This window comes from Euprymna scolopes, chromosome 6 (assembly GCF_053919585.1).
Source record: "Euprymna scolopes isolate OS-2025 chromosome 6, ASM5391958v1, whole genome shotgun sequence".
Lineage (NCBI taxonomy): Eukaryota > Metazoa > Mollusca > Cephalopoda > Sepiida > Sepiolidae > Euprymna > Euprymna scolopes.
In genome coordinates this window covers 158047815-158071316 of record NC_136487.1, presented here as the reverse complement: position 1 = coordinate 158071316, position 23502 = coordinate 158047815, and the positions used below count along the sequence as shown (strand labels likewise).

General features: G+C 34.0%; 1 protein-coding gene across 1 annotated transcript in view; it reads left to right on the top strand.

Annotated features, from left to right (window-relative positions):
* The window catches only part of LOC145278085 (collagenase 3-like), a 28402-nt gene extending 7640 nt beyond the window's left edge, over positions 1-20762 (top strand). The window contains exons 3-6 of the mRNA XM_080130350.1: positions 14249-14367; positions 17632-17704; positions 17820-17962; positions 20443-20762. Of these exons, the coding sequence (XP_079986476.1) occupies positions 14249-14367; positions 17632-17704; positions 17820-17962; positions 20443-20696 (589 nt within the window). The 3' untranslated portion in view covers positions 20697-20762. The remainder of the gene's footprint in view (positions 1-14248; positions 14368-17631; positions 17705-17819; positions 17963-20442) is intronic.
* Positions 20763-23502: the final 2740 nt, after the last annotated feature.

Sequence of the window (23502 nt, the reverse complement as noted above, 5' to 3'; positions counted from 1 at the left end):
AGTGTGATAATCCCTCGGTGCAATCAGGTGGACGCTAGCAGACCCTGGGTGTGGCAGCAGGACTCGGCGCCAGCGCATGTCCAAAGAAACCCAAGCTTGGCATCAGAAAGAGTGCCACGACTTTGTACCTTTCTCTCACTAGCTCCCCTTCTGCGTCGGTGCTTGTGTAACAGGTATGCTCCCAGTTCCGGACCCGTATCAAGGTAGGGATTGAGGCTCAAGGGGGGCTACATTGAATAGACGTCAGCTCTACTACATAATCAAGTTTCCTGAATTGATTTTTTCGATAAAAGTTTTAAAATAAAGCTGTAGTGTTTTGTTTTGTTTTGGGGTTTTTTTTTTCCTTTTGGGCGACAATTTTTTTTTTCCTTTGGGGCGACAATTATCGTTCCACCCTGTAAAGTAATGCCTTCTAATTGTTTCTTCTGTTGCATTTATTGAGGGTGTGAGACTAAAAAATCAATCCCTGTTATAGACGTGCCACAGAAGCAGAAATGTGTCATTGAATTCCTGGTAAAAGTGCATTAAGAATGGTTGGTTACGATGTAGAAAAATTAACGTGAAGAAGGGTATTTATTGACAATGGTTGTAGCTAGATGAGTTCTCTTGGATGCCATTCATAAAATGCAATGTATTATCGGCTGGATATATCTATAGATTTTTGTGAATCAGTAGTTAACTTGCATAACTTCCTCCCTGCGTTTAAACAAAACTTTTATTTAAATGTTCAGTTTTGTTGTTGGCGTCCTTCCGTCTAGATAGACGATGGAGAATCGCGCTTGAAGGTTGTCATGAGTAGTGGTAGTTGTTGCTGTGACAGAGCAGACCGATGCGGAAGTGGCAGATTCTGTTGCACTTCCCGCATGGATGCCCTCTGTCATGCTCTGCCGATGCTGCTGCTGATGTTGTCCTTTTGTGCCTGCCTCTCTTCATCTCCCACTGTTCACTTCTTCTCTCCTCGCTCAGCCGGGCACACTTCTTGACTTTGACCCTCTAGGAGTCACAGTCTGCAGTGTAGGATTCAAGGTCAACAGGGTTGATGTTGCCAGATTTTAAGTCCCTTTTGCACACACCCTTAATTCTGAGGAATAATCTACCGGTTGGTCTGCTGCTAGCTGAATGCTCGCCATACAGGATGTCTTTGGGGATTCGGCCATCCTGCATGCGAACAACGTATTCTAGCCAACACAGACGTCTCTGGGGTGGTTATTATTATTAGAAGAAATTAATAAACATTCGTATATGTTTCGTTGTTCTTATTTAGTGTTCTTGTTTGTATTAGAAAGTCTACAGTGATAGACAGTCTTAGGAGAGATTAGAGTCTTAGGAGTGTTCATGCTGTAAGAGATGGAGACATTAACAAGTATATATAAAGAGAGAGACAGTTGTACAGTTTTATAAACACAAAGTTCATATTAATACAATTTGAAAGGTGAATAGTTTCCAGCCAAATTTGTATTTATTAAATATTTTAACAGAATCAACAATTTACTGGACATTCCGTTTAAAACCTATTCTTCTTTAAAACTTATCTACAGGGTTCGATTCCCGTTGTATCTGATTTTATTTTCATTTAACTAATTCTCTTTATTTTTACTTTCATGAAAAGGGGACAAGCCTTTTCATGTAACAAGAGGAGGTCAAACCTGCTTGGAAGATTTGATTTGGCAAGAACGTCTTTGTTCAGAACGCGGTTCTGCCATGTAATGCCTAAGATCTTCTTAGATTGCGCAGGTAGAAGGCGTTTAGTCTGCACTCTTGACGCGTGTAGAGGGTTCATGTCTCACTGCAGTTAAAAACGGGCAAAAATTATAGCCGTGTACTTGTGATATTTGATTTATACCATACTGGGTTTCATTAAGAGTCACACTTCTTTGTTTACAAAACCATTCGGCAGAAGCGACGTCAGACAAATGTTAAGGTACGGATGACCAAAACTGTACATAATGTAGCTTTTTTAAGCAAATATAAAAATAGATGTTTTGGTAAATTTTTACTTGGTTTTTACCTCAATATTTTCCTTTAAAATGGCGATTTTTGTAGGTGTTTGAATATGCTGAAAACCAATATCGCATTTAAATTTTCCGCAAGTAGTTTTCCTTATATTAAACAATGTAATTTCTTATAGTGAAAGTGGTGGTCATTGTTGTATGCGCAAGCGGGTACATTTTGGCATAATTAATATGCTCATTATTCCATAGATAGCTATTACATATACTGGCCCAAAGGGTCACAGGTATTCTAGTATTATATAAACTTTAAACAAAAAGGTACATTGTGTATACACGAATAAAAAGTGAAATGTCACAAAAGAATTGCCTAATTTGGAATGGCGAGAATAGCAAATTTAAATAAAATTAAATAATGACCAAGCTGTACAGATGCCATAAAACAGTTTATTGCAAGCTTTACTGCTCAGATTGACATAAAGTGACGGCTGCAGATTGTTTATAAAATCGGGGTACATTGGTTCAAAAAGGATCAAGCTTTGCTGACACCGGCATGTGGAAAACAAAACATTCCAATCTCTTTGTTTTTAATATGTGTCTGTCTATCTGTTTGTTTGTCTGTTTCTATCTATCTATCTATTTATCTATCTATTTATCTATCCTGCTTTTCGTCACGAAGAAAGAGATTTCAATTTGAATCCGATCGCGGTCGGCGACGGGCGTTCAAATCAGCACTCCAAAGTTCCACCGCAAAAGGATTCTTTATCTTTGTCACAAGACACCAATTAAGCAATATTACCCGAATTTCAATTTGTTCATGATTCCTCTTAACGCTGCTTTAGTCACTTGGATGTTCCAAATATGGTCAAGCACATGGGGTGTTTATGCACTCCAATGCAAAAATTTTATAATGTTATTATTTTGTAAAATATAGTTATCTTGCTGGTTCAGGATATATCTACAGTCCCTATCGAACAGTTTAAATCACTTGTAGCTTGTTGATATTAATATAAAATAATACAATAAAATAAATTATAAAACTATGGAAAAAAATTTAAATTCGGAATTTACATCACATTTATTAAAAATAAAAATACCTACAGGATACACCAGTTGGTGTTATTTCCTAATATCTATGATGAACACAAAATGTTTCCATAAATTGAAATAGCAAGAAAAATGAATATGAATGTATTACATAACTATTACTCTGAGACCTTTATGCAGGCGGATGTTCTGGAGTCTCCTCTTTAGAGTGTCCTCTAATAGCACCAGGCATACTTTCTTGATGAATTGGCGGCGCTTCATTTTATTTTGTGGATCGAGAACATAAAGGACATACGAATTTACACAAGAGATCTTTAGGAGAGCAAAGAATACTATACTTACTCATCATCATGTGCGCCACATCTACTCCTCTTTTGGTTGAATCATAAAACGTAATGATTTCAGGTTTCTGCTTTTTATCATTGTGCATGCTGCTAATGATGCTAATGATGCTAATGATGCTAATGCTGCTAATGCTGCTAATGCTGCTAATGCTGCTAATGATGCTAATGATGCTAATGAGCACCACATCTTTTTTGTGACTTATTCTTTTAGTATGTATGAGTCTAATGTAAGGTTTTCTCCAAATCCAAACATGCTGTCCAGGAAATGGTCTATTCTTTGTCACCAAGAAATCTGAGGGAATCTCAGGTTTATTCTTTCTGGGGGTCCCCGCTGCAGCCAACTTATGGTTATGAATTAGGGATTCCAGTTGTGGATAACTGGTATGCTAATTATCAAATGGTACATTTCTAGCAGACCCAGACATATCAGAAATAAGCCTTGTGCCCCCCCGCCTGTGATGAATTATACTTCTTCTCAGTCTTGAATGGCCCATCTGGTTGTATTCCGGCATATATCTCCATGTTATATATAGATACATAGAAAGTTTTTGCATGTATTTTGATACCATATTTGCCTGGTTTACTGAAGATATGTTGCCTAAAAGGACAATGGCCCCTAAATGCTATCAGCATTTCTATTTATAGTCACATATTCTGATGGGCTGTAGTTCTTTTTGCAATTTTCAACAAACATCTAAAATATTTGCCTAACTAGGATAAACTAATCCACTTTTTTCCTCGCGTGTTGTTTTGTTGTCAAATCGTAGACAACACAGCAGAAAACGAAAGCGATTCAGTGACATAGTCAACCTAACAGCTCGATACCAGTACCATCTGCTTTCCAAATATCAGCAAGGTGCAGTCTGCTAGCGTGATATGTACCAGCTAGCATTAGCATGCCAACCAGTGCCTTTTGTTCCACAGGATTGAGCAATACTTCCCTTTCTGCATCGTGATTATCGATTTAGTATGCTCTACTAATAAACCAATTCTTTCTAACGTAATGAAGACTCCCCAGAAGTCTGCAATAGAATTGGCATCTAGAGCTGGTCCTTTTAGTTTTGATGTAAATTTGATAACATCGCTAGAACGAGTACTGTAACGCCTCCCTCGAGGAGGTGGCTAGGACTCTTATTTCACTGGATCTCGTATGCTGAAAGCGAATATCGAAGCGGCAGGCAGGAAGAAAGACAACGATTGTAGTCTATCTACAAAAGCTTAATTCTCATAAAATTATGTACAAATGTTTTTACAATTCTTATTCAGATTTTTAAGTTCTTTTCAAAGTCTCAACTTTCTTCATAGACAGCGACCGACGGATGGATGAGGTAGGGAGGGGTCACGTCTCTTCTCTACTCTGATCTGAACTCTGTTCGACTCAACTCTTCTCGCTCTTCTAATTAATTTTCGCACATCAGTCGTATATATAGTAAGGTAAGTGGATGGGGTTGGAAATTCTCCCCCAGCCAATAAGATTTCGCCACGAAATCTCCACGAAATCGAAAGCCCCAGGTCCCTGGGTGGGCACCGTTCCCACACTGAAATTCTCTCACCAATTTCAAGGACAGATGTCAATTCTGACACCCGACTCTGGGTTCATGTAAGGCCAGATAAGGTTCTAAGTGAAATTTCCTGTCGTCAACTTTTAGCCGTAAAAATATATTTCTCTTGTTTTCAAACAATATCTATTTTGACATGAAATAAAATATGTATATTTATATTCTCTATCTTAAATCCTTGGGTTATCTGGCGTCACCCGGGAATACAAAGCTACCTCAGCGTAGTTCTAACGCTCCTCAATGGGGGATTACGTTACAGTACGAGCTAGCAACTTAGGAGCATTCTTCTTCCAACATGTTATTTCTGTCTTTTCCCTTCCATCCATCAATTTTTTGTTTTTTCATTTGGGGTTGGTCTAGTAGATCATCTGAGTCAGATTCATGGCAGTCAGAGTCATGAACATGTTCATCCTCTTCTAATTTTCATCGCCTTCACTATAGGAGGTAGGACTATTCCAATATTTTTTCGTCTTCTGAACTACTTACTTTTGTTGCATCCAACAGCTTCTGAATCCTTATCGTAATCCAAGCATATAGATATTACATTGGTTAAGCTCATAGTAACAAGACTGAAAGAGTAATAAATTGTAAATAAAATAATAATCCCATCAAAACTTATGATAAAGAAAATATCAAAACATTAATCCTATATTAAATATTACGGACCAGCTTAATCTTACATAACATGCGTTTATATCTACAAATGTTCATTCCCACTGCAAAAATACAAAAATACATAAATCATAAAATCATACCTATGATAGTTAGCTGTGGTGACTAGATACCGCAGAAGGATAAAGCGACGTATACCTTCAAAACTAAGATATACCTTCAAAACTAAGATATACCTTTAAAACTAAGATATACCTTCAAAACTAAGATATACCTTCAAAACTAAGATATACCTTCAAAACTAAGATATACCTTCCAAACTAAGATATACCTTCAAAACTAAGATATACCTTCCAAACTAAGATATACCTTTAAAACTAAGATATACCTTTAAAACTAAGATATACCTTCAAAACTAAGATATACCTTTAAAACTAAGATATACCTTCAAAACTAAGATATACCTTCAAAACTTAGATATACCTTCAAAACTAAGATACAACTACAGAATACTACATGTGCTATACCCTCACCGAGTCAGAAGAGTATTGAGAGGGAAGGAAAAGAAATAAGTTGCCAACTGGGAATTATGAGCACTTAAGCAAAGTTGGGAGTTACAAAGCACCCTATGGGACTAATGCAGGGTTAAGGTTAAGCCTGAAATGTGCGATATTTGCTAGAATAAAAGCCATGTAATTAGAATGATGATTCTAGGCATAAGGTTTAGTTGTATTATATATTGATTTTAATCTTCTTAGAAGGGCGTAGAAGTAGTGCAAAACTTTTTGGGGTAATTTTTAAGATACATTTAAAATCTTTTTAAAGTTAGTAGATCGTTATATTAAAACTAATTAAGATGAACTAATTGAATATGAAAATTTTAGATCAATTCTCCATTTGACAATAGAAACGTCCGAATCAGTAGATTCGAATACAACCATTTTTACAGACCTTAAATGTCTTTTTTAAAACAGTTTACTATTATATATATATATATATATATATATATATATATATATATATATATTTTGTGTACAGAAAGTTGTTAGTTGAGACAGGTCATTGGTACCGTCGGTTTCAAGCCCGATAATAAGGCCCGTTTAAGGTATCCTTATCGAGCTCTCTTCAGCCAATATTCGTCTATCTTATAACCGGAAGTGTGAAGTATATATACCTCGCGAATCCACGTTCAAATCTCGTTTTGTTTAATCCCCCCCTTTTTTTTTTTTTTTTTTTTATCTATCTATATCTATCTATATCTATATATATATATATATATCGGGTAATGTAATACCTAATTTTCAACTTTGAATTATTTAAATTTAAGATCTAAGTTCGAAAAAATGTTTTTTTTATATGAATCGATTTTAATTTGAACCCCATTTAATTTTAAAATCTCTTTCCTTATGTATAAAAACTTTAAAATATGTATTGGTATCGGTTAAAAACTTAAAAATTCGTTTAATTATATCGAACATTTAAAAATTTCCAAAAATACGTTTAAAGTTTTTAAAAATATATTTTTAATTATATCGAATCACGTTTAAAAATTTCGAAATACGTTTAAAAATTATTTTTTAAAAACCCAAATCTTTCAAGGTTTGGGGAAGTGAGTATTTATCTATCCTAAGTGATTTCCCTAGTTTATTAACATTATTATATTTTTCTATAGTTTTAAATTCGAAATAGATTATAAATTACATTTATAAAATATAATATATATATATATGACATTAATTAAAAATCTATAATATAATTGCGATTAAAATCCAAGTTTACCGACTAATTATTTATGTATTTACAACTTTTTTTCCTTATATATATATATATATATATAAAAACAACATCTAAGTGTTGTTCTTTTCATTGATCCAATTTATTAGGAGACCCTTCCTTCTATGTATGCAACTTTTCAAAGCTTCACTCCTCACATTTAAACATTTTATTTTTGGGTCATGAATGGACCGGAGGATGTAGTATTTCTCTGCGTTACAGAGTGAGCATTGACTTAATTCCGGGACGTAGGCTGGTCTATGCTCTATTTTTCTCCATTTTATGGAAAAGGGTGTATTTTTTTCTTTAAGCTCCCACACGCGGGTAGCTAATGCTGTATTCATCCTTGTTTTAGCTCTAAAGGAGCTCATATGTGCATAATATCTTTGTTTAAATTGGCCTTTTGTCATACCTATATATATTTCCGGTATATTTGTGGATTGTTCCGTTACTGTGGCCTCATAGACAAGGGATTCAGCTTTACAATTACCCTCCAATGGACAGCTATTTTTGGTCCTGCAAGAGCAGCCTGCGTTATCTATCTTTTTTGGTTCTTTGGATATTATCGACTTTATTGATGGAGCTGTCGAGTAACTAACTTTCACCATGTTTCTATTAAAAAGTTTATGTAGTCTATGTGTTCTTGGAAAATGTTTGTCTAGAAGGCTAAGAAAACAATGCCCTACTCTAGTTTTAGTGTTCAATGAAAACGGAGGTAAGAACCAGATTATTTTCCGTTTCCTCTTTCGTTTTATATTTTCTTTATTCTGGGTTTGTTGAAATTTTATGTTTTCATTGAACCCACTTTGATGCAGTGCGTCATTATAATATGGTGCTGCTTTCTCGAACACTTCAGCGTTCGAAGAAAGCCGTGAAATCCTTTGGCTAATGTTCGCTACCATATTTTTAAACACTGTGGGTGGGTGGCATGAACCCTTATTTATATACATGAGTTTTTCATTTAGTTTGTGAAAGGGTTTGTGTATTTTCTTCTCGAGATCTAGAGTGGCATCTAAAAAATCTACTCTATCTAAATTTGTCTGTATTATTATTTTAAAGCCTAGTTCCTTAAAAAATTCAGTTAGGTCTTTTCTAAGCCTGTCTAGTGCACATCCATTGTAGTCACGCGATAGGCAAAGTCCATCATCTCTATATAATCCAAAAAGGTGATCTGGGAATTTATATTTCATGGTCTCCAGTAGAAAAAGTCCAACCAGATCGCAGATATCAGCACTGTCATACGCCCCCATCGCGACGTCAAAGGGGTCTTCGGGGTTTGATTTTTTGACCCACGTTTTATCGTCAAAAAATAAAAGGGTCTGTCGAGCTTGCATGATTGTTTCCTTATCGAGCTCACTTATCTTTCTATATTTTGATGCGAAGATCAACGATTTTTCTAGGATTTCCTTAGTGATTGAAGGGTAAAAATCGACGATATCCAGTTGTGTAAACTTACATTTGTGTGGTTCAGTTATGTTTTTAAACCAGTCCAGTACCGCGCTAGTGTCTGCCCACAAATTAAGATTTGATTTTCTTTTTATCTCTTTTACTATTTCTCTAAGTATAGACTTGCTAGCTAGACCGATTTCGCTTTTAGCCGGGTTTATTAACCTGCAGGTTGGCCTATTATTAAAATTTTCCTTGTGGTCTTTTAAAGTTATAAACACATTTTTCTTTGCTAACCTATTTACTCTGTATTCTATACCTAATTTTGTGGCAACTTCTGTAGCCTTTTGGTTAATAGATTTATAAGTATCTTTTCTTGCTACCTGGTATTTTTCTGTAATTGAGTTTAGTACAAGTTGTTTTTTCTGTTCCTTTTCCATTTTATATAAATTTTTCGTTTTATCTGAGAAAACAATCGTCTCATTTTCTCTTTTTATTTTTTTTTTTTTATTATTAGCTACCCGCGTGTGGGAGCTTAAAGAAAAAAATACACCCTTTTCCATAAAATGGAGAAAAATAGAGCATAGACCAGCCTACGTCCCGGAATTAAGTCAATGCTCACTCTGTAACGCAGAGAAATACTACATCCTCCGGTCCATTCATGACCCAAAAATAAAATGTTTAAATGTGAGGAGTGAAGCTTTGAAAAGTTGCATACATAGAAGGAAGGGTCTCCTAATAAATTGGATCAATGAAAAGAACAACACTTAGATGTTGTTTTTATATATATATATATATATATATATAAGGAAAAAAAGTTGTAAATACATAAATAATTAGTCGGTAAACTTGGATTTTAATCGCAATTATATTATAGATTTTTAATTAATGTCATATATATATATATATATTATATTTTATAAATGTAATTTATAATCTATTTCGAATTTAAAACTATAGAAAAATATAATAATGTTAATAAACTAGGGAAATCACTTAGGATAGATAAATACTCACTTCCCCAAACCTTGAAAGATTTGGGTTTTTAAAAAATAATTTTTAAACGTATTTCGAAATTTTTAAACGTGATTCGATATAATTAAAAATATATTTTTTAAAACTTTAAACATATTTTTGGAAATTTTTAAATGTTCGATATAATTAAACGAATTTTTAAGTTTTTAACCGATACCAATACATATTTTAAAGTTTTTATACATAAGGAAAGAGATTTTAAAATTAAATGGGGTTCAAATTAAAATCGATTCATATAAAAAAAACATTTTTTCGAACTTAGATCTTAAATTTAAATAATTCAAAGTTGAAAATTAGGTATTACATTACCCGATATATATATATAGATATAGATAGATATAGATAGATAAAAAAAAAAAAAAAAAAAAAGGGGGGGGGTTAAACAAAACGAGATTTGAACGTGGATTCGCGAGGTATATATACTTCACACTTCCGGTTATAAGATAGACGAATATTGGCTGAAGAGAGCTCGATAAGGATACCTTAAACGGGCCTTATTATCGGGCTTGAAACCGACGGTACCAATGACCTGTCTCAACTAACAACTTTCTGTACACAAAATATAAGTACGCTCTTAAAATTTGGATTTTCCTTTTAATTGAGCACTCTGCTGGAATTCTTTTTCCAAAAAAACTAATCATATATATATATATATATATATATATATATATATATATATATATATACTAACGGGGGAAGGGCGGCTTTGCCCGGTCGTAAAATACGCTTAAATATTATATTTTAATTTGTCCAGATTTCGTATATATTATTATTATAGAGTCGTCATTTCAAAAGTTTTTTTTAAAAAAAGCATTTCGTTGTAATCAGCTAGAATCGAAACCGAAAATGTAGCATTCGAAGCTGGTGACGTTACCTCTGTACCAACGTGACACGCACACAAACCGGTTCAAAATTAAAAAATTAAAAATAAACTAAGATAAATGTACAAAATGTTTAATGATTGTTTTTCAATTTTGACCCATTTTTTGACCCATTAAAAACAATTTTAACCGGCTAAAGACCCATTAAAAACGACCCGTAAAAATCCAATTATTTGAGACCACCTAGCGCCACTCTGCGACTTTTAGTTTCAGAGGAGATAGAGTTTTAAAATATGGAAACATACAGACAGACATATAGCCGTTCATATATTAAATTTAATAATAAGGTAAACCAGAATTACGATGATTAAGCAGTTTTCCAAACATATTTGTCATTGATTTTTCGCATCTCTTAAAAATGATCTGAAATTAAATACTCATATATCGCATAGCAGAAACAGTCAAAGAAGTTGTTACAATCTTTATAATATTTTGCTTGTTCCTTCCTTAGTTAGTCCATACGTTACGCTGTGAAAAAAAGGGCAGATGCGATTTTTGTTCTGTTTGAGACGTGTGATTTGTATATTCAATTAAACTAGTATGACCAACGAAATACGAAATATATTTAATCAACAAATACGTTTTGATAAAGCTGATATTTTTCTGAACTTTGTAAAAAAAATAGTATTTTGGAACAAAAAAAACGAATAACAAGCAGAAAATATAATTAATATTCATTATTAATATTAACAGTACTGTGAAACTAGTATCTATACAGAGAGAGAGAGAGAGAGAGAGAGAGAGAAGATAAGGGTGGGAGGGTGGTATATTTTCGACGATTTGCGTTCACACATGAGCTTTCTCTCTCTTTCTCTAGCTATCTCTTCTTCTTCTTCTTCTTCTTCTTCTTTGTTATGTGTACGATTATATTGATCGAATGCCATTGTTTTCTTTGTCTTGCCATTAATGTTCTCTCCAAGTTAATATCTAGAATGCTCAGGTTGGTTCTTTGTTTACCCGTCCAATAATCAAACACTATGTCCCGGGCAGTCTGTCAAACTCCAATATCTGTCCTTGCATCGCATTGTTGCATCCCTGTGCTTGCATTACAAGTACTTAACAGAATGTGCTCCAACGAACATGCTGCATTTGTACCACCTCAAAGTAAAATACCCTAACCAACTCGACTAACAATAAAATATCAAACTTCCATTATAGAAGTTCTCAGATGCGAAAAACTTTCAGTGGTTGTCTAGAATTCGTTGAAAAACAAAACCTACATGATGTATATACGCATGACCGAATGAAAACATTGTACACTAAAAGTCATCTAAATCGATCTCTATTATCGCAAATAAAAGAAATAAAATTTTGTGGGTAAACAGTGATGATATCACGATGCCATCTTGAAAACAGTATGAATGAATACGGGAAATAATTCCACATAATTTATTAAACTTGCGAAATTTTAGAAAGTCATTCTTAACATTGGGAGGATTATAAAAACTCAAATTCGGTCACAAAAAAAACTACTTGATCAATTTACGTTATGTTTTTAGTATATTATCTTCTCGTCACGGATACGTTCTTTATAGAGGTTTTTCGTGTTATTGTTTCATTAAATACAGCATAATCACGTTTACACACCTGTTCCCGTTGGATCACCGAAGTTAAGCAACGCTGAACCTGGTCAGTACTAAATGGGTGGCCATTTGGGACTTCCAGGTGCTGTATGTGCTCTCCGCTTATCTCGGCATTGTTTCCAGTCGTCCTGGACTTCTCCTTGCCACTGGACTCAAACAGTGCCGATTCGGGAGAGGTGTGGTTGCAAATTGCGCAACCCTTGCCTCGCAATTACACGTGCAGTTGCCCCTACAGGGGATATCCTTTGTCTTTCGAGACTGAACGGAGAATTATGGACAACCGCTACTCTAATCCTAGGGCTGCTCGCTATTGGAATATCCTCCCTGATCCCTTCTATCTCGAGTGTACCAACATGCAGAAATATAATTTTAATGTTAACAAACATCTTGCTGCACGATACCCCACCTAGAATGCTCCCAATAAATCTGGCCGCTAATCACAGTAATCCCTTACATCTCAGTGATAATATGCTTTGTTTTAAGTGAATAAAAGCTAAAACAATAAGTAAAACATAATTTATAATCGACAATATGAATACATGTTATTTTCAGAATTACGAGTAAGTTTTCTATCCTCGCTTAGATTATAGCAAAGATTTCAAAAATGGTATTTATTCCTTCTTTCTAAACATTCAACGTTATAAGGGGAGGATTAAGGGAAAGGGTTAGTAATCCTGGAAATGTAGTTGCGCTCTCTATAACGCTATATAACTGCACCGGGCAGTACCAAATTACGTAGCTTACGGACTGAGGGTTAGGTGTGGTCGGGGGTGTTTAAACTTGTCCAAAGATGTCCCATATGCTGAAAGGAAGGATAGGATATATTTTCGTTAAGATATCGTGACAGAAATTAATTTCGCAACGAAGTATAATAGACATTTTTAGGGACTCATAGTCTAGCTTGACGTATAAGGAAATATCGCGGTAAACCACGTAGTTTATATTAAGCAAGACACCATCTTGCAGGTGATAAGAATTAACTTGAAAGGTGAAAAGACCTCACGAGAAAGAGAGCGAAAGAGAATTAAAGATGAGCATGGATTAAGAGAGAGAGAGGGTGGGAGAGAGAGAGAAGAATTTCGGAGGAAACAAAGAAAGGGGAAAGAGATTTAAAGAGAGATATAGATTAAGAGAATTAGAATAGGAGGAGGAGGAGTGATCTCCAAACGACAGAGGAGGAAATGCTAATCTCGAAAATATGGGGGTTTTACATCTGCTATTTTTAGCACATTTGCTCGCTAATATGGGGATTTTTACATCTGCTGTTTTAGCATATTTGCTCGCTAGTTGTTGGGCCATACTCATTGGTTTGTGGGCTAAAGCCCAAAAGCTGGATACCTCCCCAAAAGAATTAAGTGGAAAAGCTCTTCCTCCTCTAACTGAGACACCATCTGAAATTGAAAAAGTCCTGCATCTTGAAACCGTTAAGAACACGAAGTTTAACTTTCCTTCGCACGAAGTGTATTTGAAATTAATTCATGCAATAATCATTTTCGTTTGTAAGAAAGTGATCGAGTTGTCCTTGATTATTATTATTTGTGGAAATAATCCAGTTAGGTTTCAGACTTACCCTAAAACCTGATGCCCGAACTGCAACTGCGAGAAACCCGTATCTGCTGACCAGTGCACCTGTAAAGAAGGAGCTCAGCCCCAACGAATGACAACGAACGGCCAGCGTGTTAAAGGTATTGCCATCCAGACTTAGGGTCGTGCGCTTTTTGTGCGTTTGAGAAACAGAGCGGTGATTTCCAGTGATTGGTGAGTGTTTGGTTATATTAAGAAGGCTTCAGCATTAGACGAAAATAAAAGTGTAGCCACGGGGACTTCGGGTTATCCTCTGGATTTAGAGATTGAAGACGAACTAGTTATATTAATTGGTCCCGTGAACCAGGATTGAGAGACATCCCACCCGGATCTGGTTGCATTCCACTACACCTCAGTGTAACAACTAATGAAAATGGAGTTATAGGTCCCCTCGACTAAAGTCAACTACACATCTTTTTATCATAAAACTAATTTCTTCGTACTTGTCAATTATTAAAATAAAATAATTACTGAAATACTGGTTTATATCTGCAGGTTATTCCAAAACTTTGCCAGTTTGGAAGTGACTGGAGAAATAAACGAAGAAACTCGAGAACTCATGTTAAAGCCTCGTTGTGGAATGAAAGATATCGAAGTAGACAAACCAGAAAATGGTAAGTTAATAGAACTTTCAAATTTCATGTTCACAAAAAATACATATCAGGGCCAATTTTTCATCTTATTATTATTCGCAGCTCGCACGAAATTTAACATATAACCAAAACAAAATGACACATCGATTAAATAATAATAATCGATATTTGACATCTAGTCGAAATAAATACACAAGTCTTGTCGATACAGGGGTTATAACCGGAAGTGACTCCTGATGAAGCTTATAATTAATATATCAAATGCCTTTCTGAATTTTTGAGATGCGGATTGATAATTTGTAATATTTGGATTATTCAGACTATTGCTCTCATCTTGAGTGTTATTTTCACAACGTTTCGATCGATGTAATTTCCAACCTTCTTCGGGTGTGTCTTTTTGAAATCTGGAATCTTTCTGCTGTACTTGGAAATCTGCACAGGATTTCGAAAGGAACCCATTATTTAATCCAATAGGATAGCATTCTCTTGTTCTGTCATCCAAATTTTATTCTGAGTATCGTCCGCACTGAGGATTGAACCTTCTAACACTTTGAAGAGTGTCACTTGACACTGGATTTTATCTAGTCCTTTATCTGTTACGCTACGGGTCCTTGTTCGATAAGATACACCTAAAGAAGGTCGGAGGTTACATCGGCCGAAACGTTGTGAGAATAATACCCACGATGAGAACAGTAATCCGAAGAATTCAAATAATACAAAATATCGAATGATTTCTTCCAAAAATTTTGTAACGAGTGTTTCCAGGGGTTGTTTACCAAAATTTTCCAAAAAAAAAATTAAATTTCATCTTGTAGGAACAAACAAATAAAGCATAAATAAATCCCAAATTAAAAAAAAGTCTTTCGCCATGGTCCATCACGCCTGACGCACACTTTTCTTCTCCAACCACACGCCGGCCGTAGCCAGCCATTTCTCATCTTTACACGTCCATTTTCTTCCATACGGACTTTGCTTGTTTTTTTTATGTTACACGCCCATCTCCGTCGATGCCAACTTTGTTTCTTTCGACCACGTGGTGTCCTTTTTCCTTTTTCTTTGGACTCAAGCCCAAGCACATTTGCCAATTTGCATACGCGTTCAAACGCAGCTGCTGCTGCTGATGCTAACAATCGCTTACCATCCATCTTTCGCCTGCTGCTGCTATTGTCATACGCGCTCATATGCGCCCTGTTACAGAAAAAAAAACACACAAATAAAATCATTTTAGACACAAATATAAATCTTTCTTTATTAAGTGTTTTTGCACATTTACGATATAAAGTGATTTCGAATTTCGTTAATGCGTTTGGATCTTAACGTCTTTAGCTTACAATCGATTAAAGATGAGAAAGAAATTAGTTTCAGAAACTGCGTATTGTGTGAATGAGTGTAGAAAAGAATTGACCAATCAAAAATGGTACCGGTAAAAATGGAACCCGTAAAAATGGCACACGTGGATAAATAGGAGAGAATGGCACAATAATAAAATATAGATGAACATCTTACAAAGTAGGCCAGATGCTCGTCCTCTAAGGCATCGGCTCTTCAAATTCCATGTTCCTGACTTTGTGCCATATTTTCTCGGCGTGGGAGGGAGATAGACATACCTTTTACCATTTTCTCTCTATATTCAATCAACCATCATCTTGTCTTCTTTACCGCCTTCCTATCATGAGTCATCTTTCTCAAAAGAATATTTCGCTTGGCAGAATTTAACCCGGATCCTCGGGATTTTCCGTTAATTATGGTTCGGGCTCGACCGGAAGTCACAAGATTAAGCCGAACAAAGTAACAGACGCAGACAAATTTCAAAACAAACCGGAAAAAATATGAATACAATAAAGAAAAAAATCTTTTGTAAAAGTTACTGAACATATTTTTTTTTTCAAGAAAGACTGCATTTTGCATTGTTTTTTGTTTTTTTGTTTTTTTTTACTTTTATAACTTTTCTTTTTTTTTGCAACTTTTTATCAACAAAAATTAAAAAGAAAAATGTTTTTGTATATATATATATATATATATATATATATATATATATATATATATATATATATATATGGGCCAAGGTTATTTAACCAAAGGCTAAGGGTGAGGTAACCCTGACAGAAACCTCCAAAGGAGCTTAGGCCCGGTAAGCTGCGGCATATATAATCCACCGGCGTGTGGAATATGCTCTGGTGACCAGCAACCTAAGTTCCAGTCATGGATCAAATGGCATGGTGTGTGGAGAGGGCTCTGTAAGCCGTAGTGAAGGCAACCTCCCTAGGAGAAGGAAAACTCTGATATAAAACCTGCGATGACTGCTGCATCCAATGGTGTTGACTTGCTCTTCTTTTTGGATCAATGTGGCAGTTATTTAGAGAGCGGGATTGTCTCGGTGCAAAGTCTTTCCTCCTTATAACAATCCTCACGCACAGGCATTGCTCGATATGAATTAGATACGCTTTTTGCCATCTCGTGTATCTTTATAGCAAAAAAGGCTGGCTGTAGCCTATATGGCAATGTTCGAAAACGAATTTGCTGCCATCATATATATATATATATATATATATATATATATATATATATATATATATAGTGGAAATGGTAATTAATAAAACCTGAAGAAAGTGCTCAATACCGTTGTAGAGCAAATATGCGTTTTATTTTTCATTACCGTATCTTTCTGTTAAGTTACATTATTGTTTCAGCTACTTGGCCGTTTTTTTTTGGGGGGTGCCGTCTGTAGCATCCTCAGATTTTTTACAGTCTGTAAAAGTCTGAGGATGCTACAGACGGCCAAAAAAACGGCCAAGTAGCTGAAATAATAATGTAACTTAACAGAAAGATGCGGTAATAAAAAATAAAACGTATATATATATATATATATATATATATATATATATATATATATATATATATATATATATATATATATATAAGGGTCATAAAAATGATTTGATTTGTTACGCTTGTCCATTTGTTTTGCTTAACTTAAACAATATTCTACAGTACAAAACTATAACATTGCTTTTTATTAACATTTTCTTTTTGTTATAATCAAAAGTGGATCCGTATAAAACTTATTAACATATCGAATGCCTTCCTACGTTGATGTTGCATAAATAGTTTGGAGGATCTACTGGGAAAAAAAGGTGTGCACAGATGAAATCAATGTATTGGGCAGAAATCTTTAACGATTGTTAACTTTTTCCTTTTGTTTTATTTAACGTAAACAATATTCTAAAACACAAAACTACATTATTTTTATATTAACATTGTCTTTTTCATTTTTGTCTCTTTCAGCCAGATGGAATATTTCAGAAATCACTTACAAATTTGTTTCTTACACAAAGGACATCAGTGAAAGCGACACAAGGTAATTAGTTACATATTTTGTTTTAAGAAGAAAAAGAATTTTGGCATCATTTGCCAAAGCACATTCAAAATATGTTTATGATGATCTTTTAATTCAAAGTGTATTCCCCTTGCAGGGCTGCAGTTGCAGAGGCATTGACTATATGGGAAGGTCCTTCAAAATTGAAATTTAAGAAAATTGATTCCGGAACTCCAATTATGGAAATTAGATTTGTGATCAGGAAACATAAACGCTGCCCCTTTGCACTAGATGGAAAAGGTAGGTCACTAACAGATTATTTTATGTTTTCGAATATTTTACATAAAGATTAATTATTCATATTATTTGGATTTTTCAGACTGCCGTTTATTATCTTGGTTGTTATTTTCAATACGTTTCGGTCAATGTAAATTCGAAAGAGCCCGTGGCGTAGTGGATAAAGGATTTGATAAAATTCAGTTCTAAGTTCCACTTTTCTGGAGATCGATGGTTCAATCCCCAGCGCAAGATAACATTTAAATTACGATTGTGAATTACTGAAGAATTCTACCCGGTCATGGCCGACGAGACGAGATCATGCTGTTCACCTCGTGGATTAAATAAATGATTTCGTTCGAAATTCCGTGAAGATTTCGAGTTCGACAGAATTTGACAGAACAGAAGAAGTCCCGAGTTTGACAAGATATAGCTGAAAGAAGGTCGGGGGTTGCATCGACCGAAACATTGTGAAAATAACACTGAAGATGATAACAGTAGTTTGAATAATCAAAATAATACGAACAGCTTTATTTTGCTCAACTTATTGTCAAAATATTATGTATAAAACATTAGATTAATTTCAAATTATTTAAGTAAACAATAAGTGCTCGACTGAGCTTCAATCTGTGCCCCCCTTGCAAAACCAGTCACAACAAAACTCGACTAGCACTGAATTTCACCTACACTCTATCTATACCTAAAACAAAATCCGAATTCCACGAGCAAAGTTTATTTCCTATTACTGCCGACCTGAGGAACTCTATATCGCAAGACTGCTTTCCAGCTAACTGGTCGTTTGTAAGTCTAATATAAACAAGTTTTTGTTGAGATGTCCTCTTAAATTATTAAATTGTATCTAATCTCCACCACTAATCATCATTTCGGTGTCGTTTCACTAGGAGTATCAGAAGCCGCCATTGAAAACGAATAAACATCTGATTATATAGACTGTCTCTGTTTCGAAGCTTATAATCAATATGAAAATGTAATTTCAAACCGTCATTTTTTTTTTTCAATAAAATGAGGAAAGACCGAATTTTAAAATAATGAAACGTTTAATCGAAAAAATACAATTTTTTTTTCATTGGTTTTCTAAAAAATAGATTTCACGAAATTCAACAATTTTTAACTGATACCAAAATCTATTAAATATATATCAATGCCAAAAAATCACTTACCTGTAAAAAAAACAACAAAAAAAAACAAGCAATGGGTGCTTCAATTATTTATTTTTAAGAATTGTCCATGTTTATATCTTATATTCCATGTATTTTTTTTTTTAATAAAAGGGGTTTTTAAAGCCAGGTTAGCAGAAAATCGAATTTTCGTAACGGTAAAATCGCTGCTGCTCGTTATTTCGAAAAGATAAAATACGGATTCGTCAAAGGGGCATAATTAATGTCTCTCTTTTATTGCGTGTTGTTAACCAAAATCAGTATGTTTGGTCCTCCATAGTTAAACACACACACACACACACACACACACACACATTCACTTATAATTTTTTGCCGTTATACAAATAATCCAATGGACCGATTTTTTTTATTTTTTTTAATTCTCTTAATGAAATACACGAGTTTTTATTATTATATTTTCTTTCTACTTTATCAAGTGATTTTTTTTAAATATCTAAAAAAAAAAGAAAAGAAAACATTGAATGTATTAGAAAAAAATGTCGTCACCGTCCAGTATTTATTTCCTTAACATGAGCTTTCATTTTAAAAATATCAACGTGGTTTAAAAAAAAAATAAAAGGTTTTGCACTTTGGACTTTACAGGTAAATTTCAAAAAAACACTTCTGCTTTTTCTGTTTTAAATTACAATATTTTATTTATTGATCTTTTATCCTCAATTTGTGATATATTAAACTTTGGTGAGAATTATATAAATTTTAATAGACATTTCAAAATGGGGTGAGTGAATTTAACAAAAAACGTTTGTCTAAAATATTAAATTTGATTTATTAGAAAGAGCATAAAATTTCACATTGACCCTGAAAATATCGTAAAAATTTAACCAATGGAAAAATTTTGATAGATTTTTCAAGTTTAAAAATTGAAAATTATTTAACTAGTAAAATTCAATTTACGTAAAACAATCGCCGCATGAAGGCGCGCCGGCATTTTTTAAACATTTTGTAAACACTGTTTGTTTGTTTTTTTTAATAGAAAAATAATATTTCTATTATTTTTTAAACAACTTTAATAGTTTATTTTGGAAGTATATTCCATAAGAAAATAAACAACCCACTTGAAACAGCGAAATTACGCGTTTTTTTTATATTTTATTCTCAGTTTCGGGTTGAGGGTGTCAAAAATTCCCCCAGAATTCTGATACACATATCGTTTCACCGAATTCCTGACGTTCATTAACCCTTAATTGTTAAATTAATTCAAATAATAAATAAGGTTTCTTTTGTTTTTATTTTTTGTTTGTTTTTTTGTTTGTTTTTTTGGAGGGGTTGTATTGCTTGCTAATTCTGTGTTGCCATTTTTTTTAGGTGGAATGCTAGCCCATGCATTCTACCCTATGAAGCATCGATTAGGAGGTGACATGCATTTTGACGATGATGAAACATTCAAATATAAAACAGGCAAAGGCTTGAGTCTTCTTTCGATCGCCTTGCATGAAAGTGGTCATTCGTTGGGATTAGGACATGACAAAAAGAAAGGCGAAATTATGGCCGGTTGGTATAGTGGCCAAACAACTCTTGGACCAAACGACATCAAAAGAATCAAAGAGTTATATAAATAGAAACACCATTTCTTATTTCACGAGAACACAAGGTTTGTAAGTTTTAAATTTTTTTTTCATCTTTCTTCTAAACAACATTAATTCATTCCAATACATACGAAAATGCTTATTAAACGTTTATTTGTCGAACTTAGCGATAATTATCGTTGGGGGGGTGTAATTGACTGTGTCGAATGTTAAAGACTAAACCCGTCAACGCCGCCAGATTATGTTGTCTAGTATATATATATATATATATATATATATATATATATATATATATATATATATATATATATATATATATATATATATATATATATTAGTGGTTGGACGATTTAAAAAAAATTTCCAGATTCCAATACAATTACCGATTCTGTTGTAAATTCACGATTCCGACACAAGTACCGATTCTGATTCTTTAAAAAAAAAATTGAAGTAGTTACAGTAACAAATACTCGAATTTCATTTTCATTTTTATTAGAGGGGTACTTTGAAATATAAATGTCTTTTTGGGATTCAACAAACTTGTAAATGGTTTCTCTTTATATATTTTAATCAAGATTTTGATGAACTTGTTGTGAGATTTTTATCTATATTTTTCAATCAAATCCAATGTGAACAAATACAATAAAATATCAATTATTTTCGAAAAAAAAAAAATAACGATAATTATGTTTTGTTTGTAATTTAACATCAATTTGTTGCCATATTTCAGAAACAGATATGATTTGACCAAACAACATCGCTTATTTAATACCAAGCATTTCAAGCGATTGATACGAAATACTTCTTGTACTTGACCGAACCAATAAATTATCAGCAACTTAAAAATATGTTTTCTTTTGTTTGTTTTTTCACAAAAGCTTTTTTATCACCTAACCGTAATTTAAAATGGATGTCAAACACACTTTTTATTTGTTTTACGTAAGCCAGTCACAAGTAAATGACCGAAACATGCTCATGAATGTGTAGTGACATATTAATGCTTATGTAAAACAAATAAAAAGTATATATTGCCTTACTTCGGTATTGAAAACTCTTGTTAAAATTCATCGATTGCTTTCATGCACCGTGGGTTTTTCGTTCATCTTATTTTCTTATTGAACTAATAAAAATTATATCGGTAATCTGAATCCAGTAGTAGTAGTAGTAGTAGTAGTAGTAGTAGTAGTAGTAGTAGTAGTCATTGCTGCTGTTGTTGTTGTTGTTGTTGTTGTTGTTTTTGTTGTTGTTGTTGTTGTTGTTGTTGTTGTTGTTGTTGTTGTTGTTGTTGTTTATTGAATAATGTTGTTTTTTTAATAGTAAATGGAACTTTGCTTGTAGCATTGTTAGTAAAGGAATATATGGACGTTTTAAAAGCCAAAAGCAATGCGGAAAGGACCAGAATCATGAAAGTAAAGAAAAGAAAAACAAACAAATAGACGGATATGTTTGAGTAGAGAAATGTCTAACTGTTTATTTATCCATCATTCCTCACCTCGTTATATAATTATTTTGCAATCAAGTTGTTGGTATGTCCGGTGTATATAAAATCCGTTGGTGGTATTGAACTTTGATTAATTTTGGGAGAAAAACACCTCCCCTTTTCAAAAAGAAAACAAAAGTATATTCAAGATCGCGGAAGAGAACAGGACTGCCGATAGAGGTCAGGACCGTAGTAAGATGGGATAGTTTAAATCGTATTTTTTTTTATATTGAATACTGCGATTCCCGGGCGACGGCAGGTCACCATGGAAAAGAAACGGGGGATTAGTTACTTGTGTTTTAAAGTGTGGAATTTCAGCTAAGATAAAGAATGCTGTCAGATAGATTTGGAACGTTAATAAAATTAAATGCCATAAATAATAACATAGATCGGAATGTTATCTAATCAAGAGTTAATTTACAATAAACAAATATAATTTAGATTTTGCCAAAGCAAATGATGATGTGGTTGGTGACGTCAGAGAAAAGAAAGAGTGTGATTTACATGTAATCAGTTGGAGACAGTTTGAATGAAAAGAAGAAAGGAAAAATAAGGTATGTGTCCTTATTTGCCGGACAGAAGTTTTGGCTACCGAAGTTTGATCTCTTGACGAAGAAGTTAATGGGCGCGATATAGCAAAATGCAGAAAGTAAAAAGTGTTGCGTAATTCCGATGGGCATCCAGGAACGTGAAAGAAATGTTTATATTTAAAAAGTATAATTCGCGTCATGGTGTTTTCCTTTTGGAGGGAAGAAAATAAAAATGGAGGCCTATCAAAAGAAGAAAGGAAAACAAGGTATGTGTCTTTTTGTTAGCATCCCTACAGAAAATGTTACCCGCCGTTTTGTTTGAAGAATTGTCTCGTACGTTATTGTTACGTCATGAACTGTATTTGAACTTTTCATAGACCACACGACACAACGCTGCTAGACAATCACAAATACATGTATATACACTCGTTATGAACGCTTACGTACGCGTTATACATAAAGAACCACGAAAACAGGCGTGTCACATAGACACACCGCTATGTAACAGTTGTTTGTGTTGGGGGTGGGGTCAAGTTGAACTTCTAGACATGTTAAAATTTGTGCCGCTCCCCCACGACGATCTCCGACTTTACCTTTGTGTGAAGTGGTTTTCTTCTTCATTTTCTCGTTCTGACAGTGTCGTGTCGCGTATTGGCGATCACCGAAGATGCATGCACCTGTTTACAAGATTACGAAAACAAAACCACAAAAGAGAAGACAAACTCCAATACATTGTGTAATAATTAGTTGTATTTTTAATGTGTGTGCGCACGCGCGTGTTTGTGTGATAACGTCAGAACAGGGAAAAGAATCACCACGTCGATACTTT